This window comes from Siniperca chuatsi, linkage group LG19 (assembly GCF_020085105.1).
Source record: "Siniperca chuatsi isolate FFG_IHB_CAS linkage group LG19, ASM2008510v1, whole genome shotgun sequence".
In the NCBI taxonomy this organism is placed as follows: Eukaryota; Metazoa; Chordata; class Actinopteri; order Centrarchiformes; family Sinipercidae; genus Siniperca; species Siniperca chuatsi.
This window is the reverse complement of record NC_058060.1, coordinates 27198120-27215922: the sequence shown is the minus strand read 5'-3', so window position 1 is coordinate 27215922 and position 17803 is coordinate 27198120. Positions and strand designations below refer to the sequence as shown.

At 41.6% G+C, this 17803-nt stretch overlaps 1 protein-coding gene across 1 annotated transcript in view; it reads right to left on the bottom strand.

Moving 5' to 3' along the window:
• Positions 1–1344: 1344 nt before the first annotated feature.
• Positions 1345–17803, bottom strand: part of LOC122866769 (piezo-type mechanosensitive ion channel component 2-like) — a 77662-nt gene continuing 61203 nt past the window's right edge. The window contains exons 36-55 of the mRNA XM_044176853.1: positions 17068–17741; positions 16372–16695; positions 16191–16292; positions 15930–16086; positions 15649–15831; positions 15379–15547; positions 12091–12190; positions 9612–9759; positions 9416–9503; positions 9185–9311; positions 8494–8652; positions 8078–8225; positions 7701–7889; positions 7134–7226; positions 6871–7037; positions 6511–6627; positions 5992–6071; positions 4759–4972; positions 4183–4324; positions 1345–3962 (exon numbers count right to left, since the gene is read on the bottom strand). Of these exons, the coding sequence (XP_044032788.1) occupies positions 3861–3962; positions 4183–4324; positions 4759–4972; positions 5992–6071; positions 6511–6627; positions 6871–7037; positions 7134–7226; positions 7701–7889; positions 8078–8225; positions 8494–8652; positions 9185–9311; positions 9416–9503; positions 9612–9759; positions 12091–12190; positions 15379–15547; positions 15649–15831; positions 15930–16086; positions 16191–16292; positions 16372–16695; positions 17068–17741 (3483 nt within the window). The 3' untranslated portion in view covers positions 1345–3860. The remainder of the gene's footprint in view (positions 3963–4182; positions 4325–4758; positions 4973–5991; positions 6072–6510; positions 6628–6870; positions 7038–7133; positions 7227–7700; positions 7890–8077; positions 8226–8493; positions 8653–9184; positions 9312–9415; positions 9504–9611; positions 9760–12090; positions 12191–15378; positions 15548–15648; positions 15832–15929; positions 16087–16190; positions 16293–16371; positions 16696–17067; positions 17742–17803) is intronic.

Below are 17803 nucleotides of genomic sequence, written 5' to 3'. Positions count from 1 at the left end.
AATAATTTCAACTTTGAGTTCAAATTTGAGTATTTACTTTTTTTTATATTTTATTTTATTTTTAGTTCATATAGGGCTTGAACCAAAGCGACTCCATCATGAGTCCCACTCATGATGATGGATGGACCGTGGTACGCCACGGCAGAAGGCGTCGTCTATCCCCTGAAAGAGATCAACAGCAACCATGTTATGGCGGATATCACCACCAATCCACCTTTGATATGTACCTCCTGTCTCCCACTTTGCTGGGGGTCAGGTTCAGTTCCCCTACCCTAACCTCCTAACCCTAAATCAATTAAAGACATACATTTTTAAACAAGGGATTTGCTTGTAATTTTAAGATTTGAAATTGAGTATTGTCAGGACCTTAGACATTGCTGCAACAGGGCTATTTTGTTTGATAATTAATGGTTTACTTTTATTGATCCTTTGTTGTGTGTTTGTGTATTTTTTCAATTATATGTATGTTATGATTTACTACATGCATGTCTTTTTCTATTGAAGCACTTAATATTTGTTTACATCTCCTTTTGATTAGCACTTACCTTTTTCTCTTTTCAGCACTTACTGCCCTGCACAGTTCTGTTTGTCTGTTTTCCCCCAATGCCCCTTAAATAATACCTTTTTAAATACCGCTTTTAACAATTTTTTTTAACATCATGGTAAATAAAAGGGACATTATGGGGTTTACTCTGGCCTCGCTGCTCTCCTGAATCATACCTGAATACATAATTTCACTATTTTCTATATCAAACCTACATGACCACACCTATCTATATATTTCTATGAATTAATGGTGGTATCTCAAATCTCCTAGGTACAGGAGAACTAACTCTGAGCCCCCTTGCCTGTTAGACTACGTGGTCAGTTGATCTATTTCTTGGTTATTTTAGTCCAAGACTATTTTGTTGTTTCCCCCAGTTCTTTCCTTCTTTGGTTTTTAAATCATTTTATAAACCACATAGTAGAACCTGTTGATTTTAGGAACAATACAAAGAAAATCTAGTGTCAATGCATTATAACTTCCTGTTGGGAGTTATCCCTTTCTTCACATAACCCTAACCCTGTATTCGCTTTATATATGCTTCCTTTCGGACTTGGTGTGGATAGGCTCTTAGAGATCGATAGGCTCAAGTTTTTAAATTGCCATGCCATTTATTTGCACAAATTATTCACATTTGGTCTCAAAAGGCCTTTAGTCCAGTACTCGCTGACATTTTAGTTCCAGTTTGGTCCCGTATTCTCTGGTGTTATAGCCTCACAAGACGGCCCAGAACTGATCTGTGATAGTGAACAGGTGTTGTGGACAGTCTGAAGTTGCTCCAACAAACAGCTGACTCTCGGTCTGGTAAACAAATCTTTTATTTTCACATATTAACTGTTTGTTTCACAGATTCACAGGAAGCACTGAGTTTACAGTTTACAGTAATCAGTCAGATAATAAAGTGATGTAAACAGAAAAAAATTCACTGTAAAACCGTTCACAAACAACACAATCTAACGATTATTCTACATTTATTCTAAATCTGTTACATTGACTTCCAGTTTTCTGTCACTTGGGAGCGTCGTGGATTAAGTATTCTGTGTGCGTTTTTGATTCTATTGTCATGTTGGGACTGCAGCTGTTTTCACTTATTTCTTCTGATTGGTGGTTGTGCCTACACTGAGCTTGATTGACAGCTCTCTCACTCTCCTGTTAGCTTTGTTGTACCTGTGAGGGCTAAGTCCATACACCCAGAAGTAATTCAGTGTACCTATGAAGTTAGCTTAGCTCTGCTCACCTTCCACCTAAACACAAGTGTAATGGGTCAGAATGAAACAAGAAAGAGCCAACATGGAGCTGACATGAAGGAAGCAGAGCTAACACAGAGCTAATGTAGATCTAAAGTAGAGATAAAAGAACTGAAATGGAGATGGCCTATAGCTAATATTAAGCTAATCATCTAAGTAGGCTTTTCATAAAGCTAGATGTAGAGCTAATGTAGACCTAACATAGAGCTAATGTAGTGCAAATTAAAGCTGGCACAGAGACAATATAGAGCTGACATAGTAATTGCACATAGTTGACATAAGGCTAATGTAGAGCTAAGACCTTACATATTGCTAATGTACAGCTGATCTAGAGCATACCTAGGCCTAGCATGGAGCTAATGTACTAATAGCTGATAGATGTAGAGCTAACATAGCAATAGCTTAAAGAGCTAATCTAGCGTAAACCTTACATAGAGCTAATGCAGCAGTAATATAGAGCTTATGTAAGTTAACGCATAGCTAGAATGGAACTTACAAAGCGCTACTGACACGGTGAACATGAGGTATTTCTTTTTACTATTCTCTGCTACTTTTTATTTCATTAGGCGGGTAAAAACTGTTTTGGGTGGTTTGCAATATTTGGGCTACTTTTTGTACCATTTGGACAGTTTTACCCTGACGCAAAGTTAGGCTGTCAGATGGACGAAAAATCCCATCTGACATTCAATCTGAAATATTGTTCTAACTGAATTTGTTTACTTTTATGATGATTGGGCACATTTGAGGGTCTGATTGGAAAATCGTACCCAAATCAAATCTGGAAACACTGACGTAATCTAACATGAGTTAGATCCATTCTTTTGGTATTGATCATGTTGGGCTATTATTGATTCTCAAAACAAGAAAGTGTTGGTACATAGTACCAATTTTATATTATTGATGTTTAGCAATGTTTAAGGTATCGATCCACTCACCCCTATCAACAGGTTATTGGTCCCCTGGTAAAGTTCTTGCGGTGCAAACACCCTGATAAAGGTAACATAGAGTTGATGTACAACTAATGTAGTGCTAGCATAAAGCTGAAGTAGAGCTAACATTGAGCCAAATACAAATAACATGAAGCTAATGCAGAGCTAATTTAAGCGAACATAAAGCTATCAGTGCTAACAGAAATACTGAGGCATGTCCTGTAAACATTGAAGTAAAATAAATACAAATCAGTGAAAACAGCTGTGCAGGGACTTTCATTGTTGATTGACACCTCAGAAGTGTTTGACATCACTTCCTGTTTAGAGTCCTCGTACAGGAAGTCATTGTACTTGTCCTGGAAAATGAGTTTGTCAGACATTATTAACTCATATTTAGTTGTTGTCTTCTATTAGTCTCTGTATTTAAAAACCTATCAGTCAACGTGGGAGTGACAGCAACAGCATCCAATCATATGGTTTGACTTTTGGTAGTGGGTGGGGCTTTACTTTGGTTTCCATTTGAATCACTGATTGGTCCTTTAAAAATCCCACCAATCATCATCACTGCCTGTCTGTCTGAGGGAGCGTTCAGAGTTATAAAACACATGAAACCTTTCCAGGACTTTTACATGACTGAAAAGCTGCATTAAAGAATTCCAGGTATTCCAGGATGTGGCATATTCCTGCAGTTATTGATAATCAATAATCAATACTTGTATAATATTCCTATAACAATGTCTGCTGTGTAACACTGTCCTCAGATCAGTTTGGATTTCATCAGAAGGTTAGCTCTGCCTCCCAGCTGCTCCTATTGATCACCCAGCAAACAGGTAACGTTCTCCCAGGCTTCCTGTTTCTTGAAACCTTCAAAATAACATTCAGTAAATGTTCCTGTTTTTGGTCCAGCTCGGTTCTTTAACTACCATCACTGACGGTTCCTTTGTTCTTTAAAGTAAAATCCGGACAATGTTCTCTGAGGTTCTCTGTATAACATTCGAAGAATGTTGGAGGAACCACATGGTCAGAGACGACTGTTCTCCACAAACAAACCGACGCTGTCAGCTGATGATGTCAGTCTTTGATGTCACTACAGAACATAAAAACTAATGTTTATAATCAATACTGTATTGATCGATGAGGTCAGTGTCGGGTCCATTTGATCAAAGTCTCTGGTGATCGATACAGGAAGATCAGTTTGGCGTAAAGCTCCTCCTCCAACTCCAGCTCACCTGTCTCTCTCACCTGAAACAGAAAACAGCCAATTTGATCATAGTATGACAGCCAATGAGATCACAATACAGAAACTAATCAGATTAACAAACTAAAACTAATCAGACACTGATCGTAACTGCATCACTTTTTCTCCTAACAGGGTGTTCAGACTCGTTGTGGGCAGGGTCGCACTTCAGAGGGCAGCGCCTGTGGACTGATTATTGTGTTAATAAAAATTTTAAATATGTACCAGGAAGATGTCAGTGCAGAGTTTGAGGATGCGGTCGACACAGGGCAGCTCCTCGAACATGATGGAGTGACTGATCCCACTGAAGAACTCCCTGACAAACTTCCCAATCACCAACACCACCGAGGCGTACAATCCCATGATGCTGCGGGGCCAGAGACACAAGAAGAAGTAGAAGAGGAAAGAGAACAAAAAGGAGAGGGAGAAGAAGGAAAAGGAGAAAGAGAAGAAGATGGTGAGTGGCTGTGGTGCACTGATACAAATCAATACTTTCTTTGTTGCCTGCCACTGATACCACTAATATTACTATTACCATTGCTACTACTGCTAGTACTACAACTGCTTCTCCTAGTGCTACTGCAACCAATACTGCTGCTACTAATGCTACTACTGGAGTTGTTGATACACATTTCACTTGGTAGCAAAAAGCACTACAGTACACACACAAAAGTCATCATACTCTGCTATAATTATACTACAGTAACTGTAGTAATTGAGAGTATTTGTAGTAAGAACATGTGTTACTGCTGTGAGTGCACTGTAATAATATTCCTGTTACTGCAGTAAGGTAATGTGTACCCGTATCCAGCCAGGAAGCCCAGACTTGGAGGACTGACTTTATCACTGAACACAAACAGCTGAAGCCCTGCCTCCCTCCTGTCACTCAGCAAAGCTCTGTCCCCAACAGGCACCAGGCTGGCAGCCGGTTGGTCAACAATCCACCACTCCTGGATCTCTCTGCTCTGATTGGTTGACCGCTCCAGGGCCAGCAGGATGTCCTTGTAGCGGTCGTCTGATTGGAGGAGAGAGGAGAAAAGCCACATGACTGGAGGAGAGATGTTACTTGACGTTACCACAGCAGAGGACCAAAAACTGAATTTCTTTGTTAAATTTCCTGCATTTACTGTCATTGTGGTTTTTGTTCAAACATATTTTTATCAAGTCACTTACATGACAATAATGATTCATTTGTTGCTCACTTTAACAAAGCCAAAGGATGTGTAAAAAAAGTTTGCACTTCAATCAGTGAAATAAAGCACAGGAACATAAAGATTCAACAAAGGCAACACTTGAATAAAAGTCAGGCACAGTTTTAAAGAAGGGGGGCACATTTGTAAAAGTCCTGATTATTGGCAATAATAAAATGTACATAATTAATAGTCACATTGTTTACTCAGCGTAATAAATACAATGCCAGATAAACAACTTTCAATATCCTAATATGAAATGATATCAATAAATAGCTGCTGTTTGTAACCCAAAATATCCAACAGCCATGGATTATGAAACAACATACCCTGGATATAGACATGTAAAAGGCTCCCCACCCCTCCTACATAGGAGCAAGACCCCCAGACTGCAAGACAGAGACACAAAACCTGCATCGTTTGTCTTAGTTTTGCATCTCTTTGTGGTCATTTTGAGTCTTTTTGTAGTTGTTTTGTGTCTCTGTGCTTGTTTTGTGTGTCTGTATTTTTTCTACGTCTTTGTAGTGGTCTTGCGTCTCTTTGTAGTCATTTTGTGTCTTTGTCGTTGTTTTCTGACCGTTTAAGTGGTCTGTCCAATCTGGAAGACGGATCTCTGGGACTGATTTGTGATTCTGGGCTGTAGAAGTAAAACTGACTTGACAAATTGTATTTTCAACAGATGAAAGTTGGAAACAGTGAAAAATGAACGTCTAAATCGGTGAAATGTAGTTTTCATTTATGTTAAATTTCTCAAATGAAAACAAATAGTGGCAGTGATTTCAGTTTGTTAGACTGTTGAACATTCACTGGATGTATTTAATGAAAACTGTGTGAATATAAAAACCTGTGTAAAGCTGTTCGATGGGTTTGGCATTGGAGTCGCTGGGAGCTCGAATGAAACATGGAAACACTTCCTGTATCACCCTGAAAACAAACAAAGATGTAAAGCCACTTTTCACACGAAAATGTTTACATTTTATACAAAAAGAGGTATCAGGAGACTGAGGTCTGCGACACTTCCTGCTTACAGAGGAAATGTCTGACAGAACAGAAGCACTGGGTGACGTAATTGTTGTCTTTTAGTGTTTCTTTACGTGTAAAAATCATTACTAAACAAAAAAAATCTATAAACTGTACCTACAAAAACAAACCTGTCACAGTCTGCTGCCAATGCTAATCAGGTTTCCATTGGTTTCCACTAGCATGTTGGCTAACAATTAGATCACAGTAAGCTGTACAAATAGCCCCGCTCACTCAACCTATAACCCCACCCCTCAGTGTACAGGCCTGCCCTTGCACACATGGCCTCGCCTCTCTGTGTATAACCCTGCCCGTTGAACATAGTCCCACCCCATGTACTCACACAGGAAGTGTCCTGGTTCCATTCAGAAGCTGGATCAGCTCCAGGCGAGTCTGATCGTCCAGGTAGGTCACATGTTTACCTGACGCAAGCTCCGCCTTTGCCCCCAGACTCAAGTTCCTGTTTTTAAAAAAACACCGTAAGAACATTTTCAGGATCTTTTTCCAGATGTACTGATACTACCTCTACTACTATTACTACTACCACAAGTACTACTTCTGCTACTAACAGTGCCACTACTACTAAGAATTAATAACTGATTGATTATTGATCAGTTGCATAAAAAGAACCGTCCAGGACACAGTCTGGGGGATTATTAATATGAATTGATGATTGACTATTGATCAGCAGAGTGAAGCTGACCTCTGAACAGTCCAGGACACAGTCAGGGGGAAGTGGTCCAGGTTGAGCACCTGGCTCAGGTACTGCCTGCTGGGAGGACTGATGGTCCACAAAGAGTTACTGCTGCCCTGCAGCTCTGCCACTGTCACGTCCTCACGACCATACGCCTCCAGGAACTGCAAGGCACTCTGGGAAATTCAGGCCACAGAGTTACTGGAATAAAACTACAAGCAAAACCACCATTACTGCAATCAGTGTGTGTACTCGTACTGTAGAGAACTTACAGGTGTGTAGCTGTAGGAGCTGGTGAAGGAGCTGAAGTCTTCCTCCGTCAGATCTTTGAGCTGATTCTGTTGCGCACTCATCGTGAAGATCGGCTGTCAACAATAACAGCACGTTAATTATAGTACTACTAATACTACCGCCACTACTACTACAGCTGTCGACAAAAACACCTGATCAGTAACACAGTAACACAACTACCACTCATACTGCTAATACTGCTTCTACTAGTGTCAACATAAACACCCCAACAACAACAACAACAACAAGAAGAAGTTCCAATAGTTCAAATACTATCATTTCTGCTGTCAACAACAACAACACCTGATTAGTTATAATACTACTATATTACTATAGTAATAACACTACTGCTAATACTGCAAAGAGTACTGCTAGTGCTGTCAACAAATGACCTGGGCAGTAATACTACTAATAATACTGTTATAGCTACTGCTGCTGTCAAAAATGTCCTGCTTCATTGCAATATTACACAATTTTGGCTAATACTGTAACTGTTGTCATCAATCACACCTGGTCAGTAACAAGTTGTGTACAACAGGTGACTTTACCTGGAAGCCTCCCAGTGTGATGGTCAGAGAGACGTCAAGCGGTCGGTTGACGACTCCGGCTACAGATTTGATGAGCGACATGAAGAGCAGCGGAAACCAGACAATACAGATGAGCAGCAGAACGATCAGACCGCCCATCCCATACTTCACCACCCGCTTCTTCTTCTGGCCGCGAGGCTGAGGGTACCTCTGTGTACAAATACACAGAAATACACTCAAAAACATATAAACTTAAATACATATAGAAACGCATACAAATGTACACTAATACATAAATATATATACCCGTTTCTTTTTCTGCCCGTGAGGCTGAGGGTACAGCTGAGTACAAATACAAATACACATAAATATACTTTTTCATACCGAGAGACACATACCCTCTCGGACTCCCTCCAGCACTTTAAGACGAAGCAGTGGGCATAAACATCCTCCACACAGATCCAGGAGGACAGCGAGAGAGTGGTGTCTGTCCACACCCAATCCATCACCGCCCTCAGCTCCGTCAGGAAGGGAACCAGACGGAAACTACAGGTAGACAGACGGGTAAAGAAACAGACAGACAGACAGACAGGTCAACAGTCAGGGATAGCAGTAATGTTTGGGATCATTATGTTGTTAAAACATTATTTTTTTATCAGAGTCTTGTATAACGTAAATCAGACAGACTTGGAGTTTTTGGAAGGTGTATTTTTTCCCTTTTCATGGAGCTAGGCTAACAGGTCCCCCCTGCTTCCAGTGTTTGTGCTAAGCTAGGCTAACTGTTGTTGTGTGTTGGACTCTGACGGTAACTCACCCCTGGAACAAGAAGAGGTTGAGGTAGTTGTAGCTCTTCGTCAGGAAGTTACCCAGAACTCGTGTCGGGTAACCAGATCGAATCTGATAGGCCGATAGACCGAAGTAAACACACTTGACAAAATACCAGAGCTGAGCCACTAGGTTCTGATTGAAACGCCTGGAGACAAACAGGTGAGATAGACAAACAGACAGACAGACAGAGATCAGGTGTTCTTTCATAGCAGTGGTCTCTGTGAAACCCCAACTACAACATACAGATTTGTAACTACAGTAGTTTATCAGTAACCTGTCCATCGTCACCACCTGTCAGCATTCAGATCATGGATATACATGGTATAATAAGACCCAAAGATGGCGCCTATTCAATCCAATGAGAATTGCTCGTCTTAGTTTGACTTAACTTATCTGAACTCATCTGGAGAGTCCAGTAATTTGATTTAACTTTCTACACACTCTGCTAACTGGTACTGCTAACACCCGCTGCTGTCGATCAATGCTACTGTTAGCGCTTAATGCTGCTGCTAAGTGCTATTTACTGACCAGTGGTTGTCCCTGCATTACATGCTAAATGTAGCCCAGATGGTGTTGAACATTATGAACATTTAAGGGTTTAAGAAACAGATAAGAGTCAGAGCTCAGTTATGAGGCAGCTTCATTATGTTAATGAGGCAACAGGTAAAGTGAGTTACCTCTCAGTGACCGTCGGCAGGATGAAGAACATCCAGAAATGAATCCCAAAGACCAAAATCACCTGGAAGACCAATTTCCCCAAAACTGTCTTCCTCAAATACAGAGCCCTGTCTATCACCATGGTACCTGCAGACAGATAGGTGGACAGACAGACAGGTAAACAAACAGACAGGTAAACAAACAGACAAACAGACAGACAGACAGACAGACAGACAGACAGACAGACGTACCAAACTGGATAAGAACCATCACCAGGAAAGCTTCAGGAACTTGGTCTTCTGAGAGGGAAGAAGTGATGTCAGCAGCTGCAGAGTGTTTCTGGGAAATTAAAATAGAATCAAATAGAATCGAATAGAACAATTCAGGTAAATAAAGTTTCACTCAGAGTGAAATTTGATGTGATGCAATCTGCAAAGAAAACTTTACTCCGAAGGCCCAGAAGCCGAAGACGATGATGATGAAGTCGACTGTGTCGGCGAGAAACATGAGGACGTAAACATCAGTGACAGCACTGTATTCTGGATGGACGAGAGCTCTGAAGAACTGAAGGACTGGACGGTAAAGAGACATACACCTAACATGGAGATAGAGAGAGTTTCACTTTAGTTGAGTCAACACATTAACATTGACATTTTACATCTATGGTATTTAAGGTAACTTGCAAGTTAAAAGAAAAAGTTAAAGTAGAGACACAATAACAATAATCATAACTAGAAGAGCACTCGGAGAGCGCAAACCTCCACCAAGGCCAATAGTCCAGTCTTCTATGATATGCAAACCTGCAAGCACAACCACTATATGTCTGGATATTATTATTATTATTGATATCATTATTATTACTATTATTTTTATTAATATTATTACCACTACCATTACTTTAAATCTCTATGTGGAATTTGCATTGTGCTACTGTATGTATTCTCTCTCTGAGATAACTTCTGTTATGAATTGGCACTATATAAATCAAATTGAATTGAACTGAATTCCTGATTTAAGTTAACACTGTTATGTTCCTTCTTTTAGCCCAAATCTGAATTAATGTAAATTAGTTCTCCAATCAGGCAGTAATCCAGCCAATAACCACGATTTCCTGAAGAATAGTCCAACTATGATATCTGTATGATGTAAAAACGAATTATTCAATCATAGATTTAATACCTTGTTTACCATGTGGCCGCACTGCAATCTAGTGACCTTAGATAATGTGGTCTCTGTAAAACTAAGGATGCAATTATGATTTGGGTACAATTGTAGCTTATTATATTGTGTAATCAAACTAAGCGCTGTTTAACCTTCTGTTTACCTAGCAGTAATGGAAATTCTGTTTTTTGATAGTTAAGTAGTAAAACACTATTACATACAATTTGATTTTAGGATCACTGTTGACTGACCACAGTGATGAGGAAGTATGACTGTTGTGCATAAAATATCAAATTAACTAATTCCATAAAAGTAGAGGAAACCAAGTTTTCTACTAAGAACAAAGGAAAGGATATTAATTAAGAGGCAGACAGCAATTTGGACATGAAAGACCGCTTCTCCGCCTCCAATGCACACCCATACCTGACGTTGAAGAAAACCCTTTTCCTTTGTCTGGGGCTTTTCTTCGTCCTCTTTTAAGAAGCCCTTAACTGCTTACCTAGGCTCCTCTTAGCTTTTTTGAGTCTTTTCTCCAAAGTTTCTTTTTTCAGCTTTTTTCTAAAAGGTCGGGTATGCAATTCTAATCCCATAAACATATTTTTGTCAAATTCAATGAATATCTCCTCACGGCCCGCTAGCTGTCCGTTCTGTGTGTGTGCTGACTGAGCCACACAACACTATTCCAGCCTTTCCAGCCAAGATTTGTGTATCAGGTAATGTTAAATTACATCCCCACTGACATTCAGCTTACTTTTTAGTTTGCCAAGATGTGCTGTTGTTGAGAGTCACATGAAAAAACATTCACTGAGAAATACTGGAGACCCTATCAACAGAGATGAGTTAATGTCGACAGATTTGTTGCTAAAGGTCTTAAAAGTCTCCAAATCTAGCGAGAAAGTCACTGAGTTGGCAACGCTGCATGTTTACATAAGGAGAAAATTGGGAACCAATTCACACTTTAAAAAAATAAAATTGACTACATGTTCGATACTCTTATCGGCTGTGGCTCAGGAGGTAGAGCGGGTCGTCCACTGATCACAGGGTTGGCGGTTCAATCCCACCTCCTCATGTCCGTATGTAAGGGGGTGTCCTTGGGCAAAAGAACCCCAAACTACTCCAGATGGTTGGCCAGCACCCTGTGTGGTAGCTTGCTGCCATCAGTGTGTGAGTGTGTGCATGAATGAGCGGCAAAAACATTTTGGATAAAAGCGCTATATAAATTTTGCCATTTAACATTTAGCCATTTACCATTTACCTGAGTCTTCAAAATAAATAACATCTTTAATATTAATTTAATGTTAGAGTATTTCTTGAGTGTGCAGTAAGTAGTACTGATACTAATAATGCAATGAAATAGAGTTCAAAATACAATAAAAACTAAATTCAATCATAGATCCAAGGCTCAGTCATGCCAAAAGAGTCATTCTTGGCAATGTTTTAGAATTCGGAGAATATTTATTGAGTATAAATCATTTAGTATTTTCAGATGAGTTTCCCTTGTCCTGTTTGGGAGAAAATACTTAAAAGGCAACAACCATGTTCATCTCAGATACATCAGCAGGTTCTCCTCCAGGTCATATGAAATTTAACAGTCACAGTAAGTTTTTTTCCCTCTTTTTTTCTTGTTATTTCATGTTGGACCATTTATATCGAATCCATCAATCATAAAATCGGTTGAGGGATAAACTCAAATTGTAAAAGATATTTGGTGAACAAACACAAAAACAATGTCACTGGACACTGGTTAGCTTTAGTATTAGCATACCTGTTAACAGAGTACTTCTTGGCTCTGATGGAAAGTTCTCTGAGTTTCTCCAGCAGCAGATCGAACCTGCTGGGCTGCTGAGTTCTGGAACTCACGCTGCCTGAAAACACATGGAGAAGAAGATGAGGAAAATATTAACAGCACTTAAACAATAATTAATTTATTTGCATCATATTCCATCAGTCTATCCATTTTCCACTGCTTTTCCAGGTCCGGGTTACAGTGGCAAATTAACCCTATCCTTGTCCTCCAGCTGCTCCTGGAGGATCCTGAGGTGTTCCCAGGCCTGATGGGATAATCCCTCCCATGTGGTCTGGGTCTGGCCCAGGGTCTCCTCCCAGATGTATGTGCATTGAAAACCTCCACAGGAAAGAGTCCAGATGAGGACCAAATCAGATGCCCAAACCACCTCAGCTGACTCCTTGAAGGAGCAGTGGTTCTGAATGTCTCTAAGGCTGCAGAGGAAACTTATTTCAGTCACGACCCAAAGCTCATAACCCTAGGTGAGGGTTGTAACGTAGATTGACCGGTAAATTGAGAGCTTCATCAAAAGGTCAATGAAACCAACAGAACCACATCATCTGCAAAGAGCAGAGATACAATTCTGAGGTCACTATGCCAACACTCTCCACACCTCGACTGCAGCTTCAGATTTTGTTGATGAAAATCACAAACTGAATCTGTGACAGGAACAACCCTGGTGGAGTCCAACACCCACTGAGAACATGTTTGATTTCCTGCTGAGAATACAGACACAGCTCTCACTCAGGTCATGCAAGGACTGAATGGCTCGTAGTAACGGCAATGGTACCCCGTACTCCCACAGTACGCCTCCACGACACCCCATGGGACACTATCATAAACTTTGGTTAGTGTCCACAAATCCATAAAACACATGAAGAGTTCATTTGCAAAATCAGATAAACGCTATTCTTAAAATGAATAAACCAACACCAGTTTGATTAATATTCTCTGGAGTGTACAAAAAAAACATGATTTAGGAAAGATTTTAAATCGGAGATATCTGTTTGTTGCAAACGAAGCCTTCACATGTAGACAGGATGGACAAACTCCCACGACCCCTCGAGGATCCTTGCAAGAGTAAACAGCTGGTCCATTGATCCAGAACCAGGACAGAATCCACATCAGTCCTCCTGAATCTGAAGTTCAACTTCAGCCAGAGTCTCACAGGAATCAGTCCAACAATGTCCAGAGCTTTTTAACTACCTCAGAGAGCTCTGCCAAAGAAATGTCTTCCAGCTCTGCCTCCTCTATGGAGGACATGTTGGTTCAAGAATTCCTCAAACTGTTTTACCATCTGACAATATCTTCAGTCCGGGTCAGCAGCTCTCCTCCCTACTGAAAACAGTCTGGACTAAAATTCTCCCTCCTGAGTCTGGTTTGTCAGAACGTCTTTGAGACTGACTGATGTACCTCCTTGGCCTCCACACCTGAGGTTCTTCTTTTATTACTACAGACACTGCTGTCAATCTGACCTCCTGATACCGGTCTGCTGCTGCAGGAGTCACCTGGGCCAACAAACCTGACAGGACTCCTTTCCTTCTTCTTACTCTGAGATGCTGCCTCCGATCTTTCAAAAGCTTTTCTCTCAGTGAATCATTCTAATCAGTAAATTACAAGTATAGTTTTCATGACTCATTGCATTTATTTTCAAATTATATTTCCAACACTGAACAGCTCATCTTGATGATGGGTTGCCATTTTCACAAAACTAGATTAGTGTGGTGTGCCCCAGGACTCCATTCGGGGGCCATTCTTATTTTCTGTTTATATAAATGATTTATCAAACGTGTCCATTGCACCATATTGGCCCAAATATAAAACAACCATGATGACAACACCCTCCTTCTCCAACAGCGGCCCCTTTATTATTGTTCAGTCTGTCCTTGAAACAGTCCTTCACATATTTATCTTGTCACTCCTGTAATGTTGCCAGACAGTTTATTAAAAAAGTATAAAAATCATTGCGGCAGAACCAGAGATATCAGCTGTGTCCATAATCCAGATTGATTCTCAGCAGGTTTTTGGTCTGTAGTTTGTTCATACTGGAAATGTGACTCAATAAAGTTACTCAAAGCAGAAAGTATTCAGACTAAAAACAGTCTATTCTTGAGTGTGCTGCTGATGGACACTATTCTCCCTCAATGCAATGCACAACGGAAACAGAGGAGCTGCTCACAGCTGGAAAACATTCAAATGAACTGTGAATGGAAGCGAAACAGCTGCAGTTTCATGGTCTGGCTGGCCTCTTCCCCTCCTTGTGTTCCCTGTTTGTTTTTTCTCTGTCTGTGTGTGTCTGGGCGTGGCGCTCGATTCCTGCTTCTGCTGCCAATCACTTGCACACCTGGTTCTCCCTCGCCACCACCTACCTCCTGCACATATCCACCAATCAAGACTCTGCAGTATATATACCCCAGCTCTTCACTCCAGTCTTCGCCAGATTGTTTTGTTTGCCTCTGTGGTAAAGCGTCATGGCCAAGTACCTTAGTCTTGTTGTTACCGTTGGATTCCTGTTTGACCATTTTGTTTCCCTGTGCTTTATTACAACTTACCATTTCTCCAAATATTTTTCTGGGTCCACAAACCCTTTGGAAAACATAAGAATAAGTACTAAATCTTAGGAAAAACATTTTGATGTCTCTTTGACAAGTTTAACTGGCAGCAGCTTCCAAAGTCACAGTATGATGCACTGACGTCACATGTATTGTCTCACTTCCTGATAGTATAAAATAATAAAGTATGTTGATATTTGTGTAGATTAACTGCAATAACAGTATATAATGATTAGTATGTAGTACATACTGTATAGAATTAGTATGTAGTTTGCATTTGGGACAATGTTGATGTCTTTTTTTATTATGAAAACCTGCTGCCTATATTACCCACAATGCAAATGGACCTCTGACAGTTGTGTGAGATTGTGGTGACAGTTGTGTATGCTAGTAGGGGCTAATGTAGCCTGGAGCCTCTAGCCTGCAGCAGAGATAAAAAAGGGCTACAGAGGTCTGGTAAGCTCACTTCATTATAACTCAACACCAACAGATTTTGTTTGTTTTCAAACTTGTAGTCTTCAGCCCCACTGACTCAAGTGACGTCACTTGATGACATTTATCAGACTTCACAGCTCCCTCTGGAGACACTAAAGGCTTTATACTACTATTAAAACACATGCAGTAGAACTCCCCAACACCTGGAAACACGCCGAGGTTGAAAATCATCTTGAACTTTTTATGCAGTGTTGGTGTGTTAAGGTGTGTTCGATTCTACCTGCAGGAGAGCGCAACTGGGTGGAGCTGGAGCGCGTCCGCCTCCTGCTTCGTCTCCGCAGCGTGTTGGCGGGGTCAGCCGGATCGATAGAGGTGGTACCGTGGGCGGAGTTGTCCTGGCCGAGAGTGTCGGTCTCCGTGGTAACAGTCTGGTCCCACAGTCCGTGGCACTGCGGTGGAGGAGGAGAAAGGTGGAGTAAGTTGTAGAATAATTTAGTATTGTTTTTACCTGGAGTACGGCTTGGTGGTACCATAAATTAATGTTTTTTACCTTGAGTATGGCTCGGTGGTAGAACAAAGTGAGCAGCTGCAGCAGGTCGTACAGGACGTAGCCTTCCTTCTTCTCCACCCCCAGGATGTTCGGGGGGTGGAATGGTTTGGAGCGGTCCACCTCCAGCTTCTGGTTGAACGGAAAGAAACCGAACTGGAAGAAATACTTGATAACGATGGTAACCTTAGGACAAAGACAGGTAGACTGAATGTAACATCTGTTGACAGATGAATAATAAAGTTTTAAATGAAGTCAAATAACAGCAGCAGAGTGGTGTGAACCTCGGTGTAGATAATGGCCGTCATCCAGAAGGTCTTACTGGGTCGAGGGACGGACAGCGTCGCCCAGAGAAACACCAAAACAGGAAGTACCAACGTCAGACAGCTGGCAGACACCATGTGGTTCAACACAATGACCAGATAACACACCGTCTCCGACCTGAGGGGAGGGGGAGCAGGAGTCAGAGCAACCAGGAAAGGATTGTCTGAATGTCTTAGCAACCAGATTGGGATCTGTGGAGTTACCTGTGGTGCAGAGTTTACCTGGCTGCCAGGATGTTGTAGAGGGCGTAGCACAACTGGAGCAGCTGGTGTTGGTTGCTGTAGAAACGGTCTGATGCCTCCAGCTCCTCGTTGTAGAAAGTCCTGAAACACAGAGAGAAGCAGAGTGTGAGTCATCAGCAGGTTACAAGTGAATGATCTCTGTGACTCACCTGTGACTCACCTGTTCCTCAGCAGCTCGCTGGCCGTCAGCTCCTGAGTGCGAGACGCCAGCGGACAGGAAATAGAGGCCGAGTCAGACAGGAAGTCACTCCTTTCCCCTGGAGTCTGAACCAGCAACTGCCTCCTGAATCTTGACCCCTCTTCCCCACTCCTCCTCCTGTGTTCCCCTGCCCCCCCCACCTCCTCCTCATGCAGGTCCAGGCCCAGAGCGAGGCTGTAGGATGGGGGGAGGAGGACAGAGGAGGGGGAGGTGGGGGAGGAGGCGCTGGTCATCGTGTGAGTCGGGTGCATGTCAACAGGAAGTTGCTGGTTTGATTCTTCACTGCTGTTCAAACAGACAGAGAGAAATACTTGGTACCGTAGACATCCAAGTGACTGAGCTAATGCTAAGCAAATCTCCTGGTTCAACAAACTGCACACAAATAAAAGCAGTCGTGAGTTAGAAAAAGTTGGGAAAAACTACCCCTTTAATGCTAACACGCTAACATCCTCAGTGCTACATCAGACCTGTCAAACCTCCACCACATCTGGTAAACACACACAGAGTGTCTGTCTGTCTATCTGTCTGACTAAGCTGACGACGTCCAACATGGCTGCCATCTGAAAGCGTCTATTGAGAGAGTGAGTTAAAGTTGAAAGATGAACTTTAAGACTTATATGTATTTATTATTTTTTATGTTACTTCAAGAGGACCAACCTGTGAGTCCAACTGATCCTTTCTTCCTCTGAGGACAAAGAGGACGAAGACTGGACTATCTCCATCCTGGACAGTTTGGGTCGGGACCTTTGGCTGGTTTTAGCCACCAGGCATTCTGGGTAATCTTCATTTTTAACTTCCACTGCTGGATCACCTTCTGCTGTTACTGTCTGTGGTTTAACTACTAAGGATGGTGCCTCTGCTACCCCTGAGGTTTCCTCTGCTGAAACTGGTTCACCTGGACCATCTATTCCTGATACTGGTTCTGTTTCAGGTCGATCTCCTCTTGGAACAGTTTCTGGTTTTGTTTTACCTGGTAAATCTCTTCTTGATATTGGTTCTGGTTCGTCAGGACCATCTGCTCCTGATACTAGCTCTGGTCCTGGTTCAAGTATATCTCCTCCTGATATTGGTTTTGGTCCTGGTTCTGGTTTATCTGGATAATCTCCTCCTGGTTTAGTCTCTGGTTTCTCCTCTGCTGTTTGACCTCCTGCTGCTTCTTCATCTATATCAGGACTCACTCCCTCTTCTTCTTCTTCCTCCTCCCTTCTTCTCTCTGCTGAGGTCTGTCCCTCAGCCTCATGGATACTGTAGTGCAGGCCTGACTCTCTGGAGGTTTTCATCATCTGTTCTTGGTAGTAAACGTGGATTGCCTCTCTGGTGGGAACATTACCCTGAACAAACAAACAAATAAAAAACAAATCAACACCACTGATACAGCATTGATAAACATGAG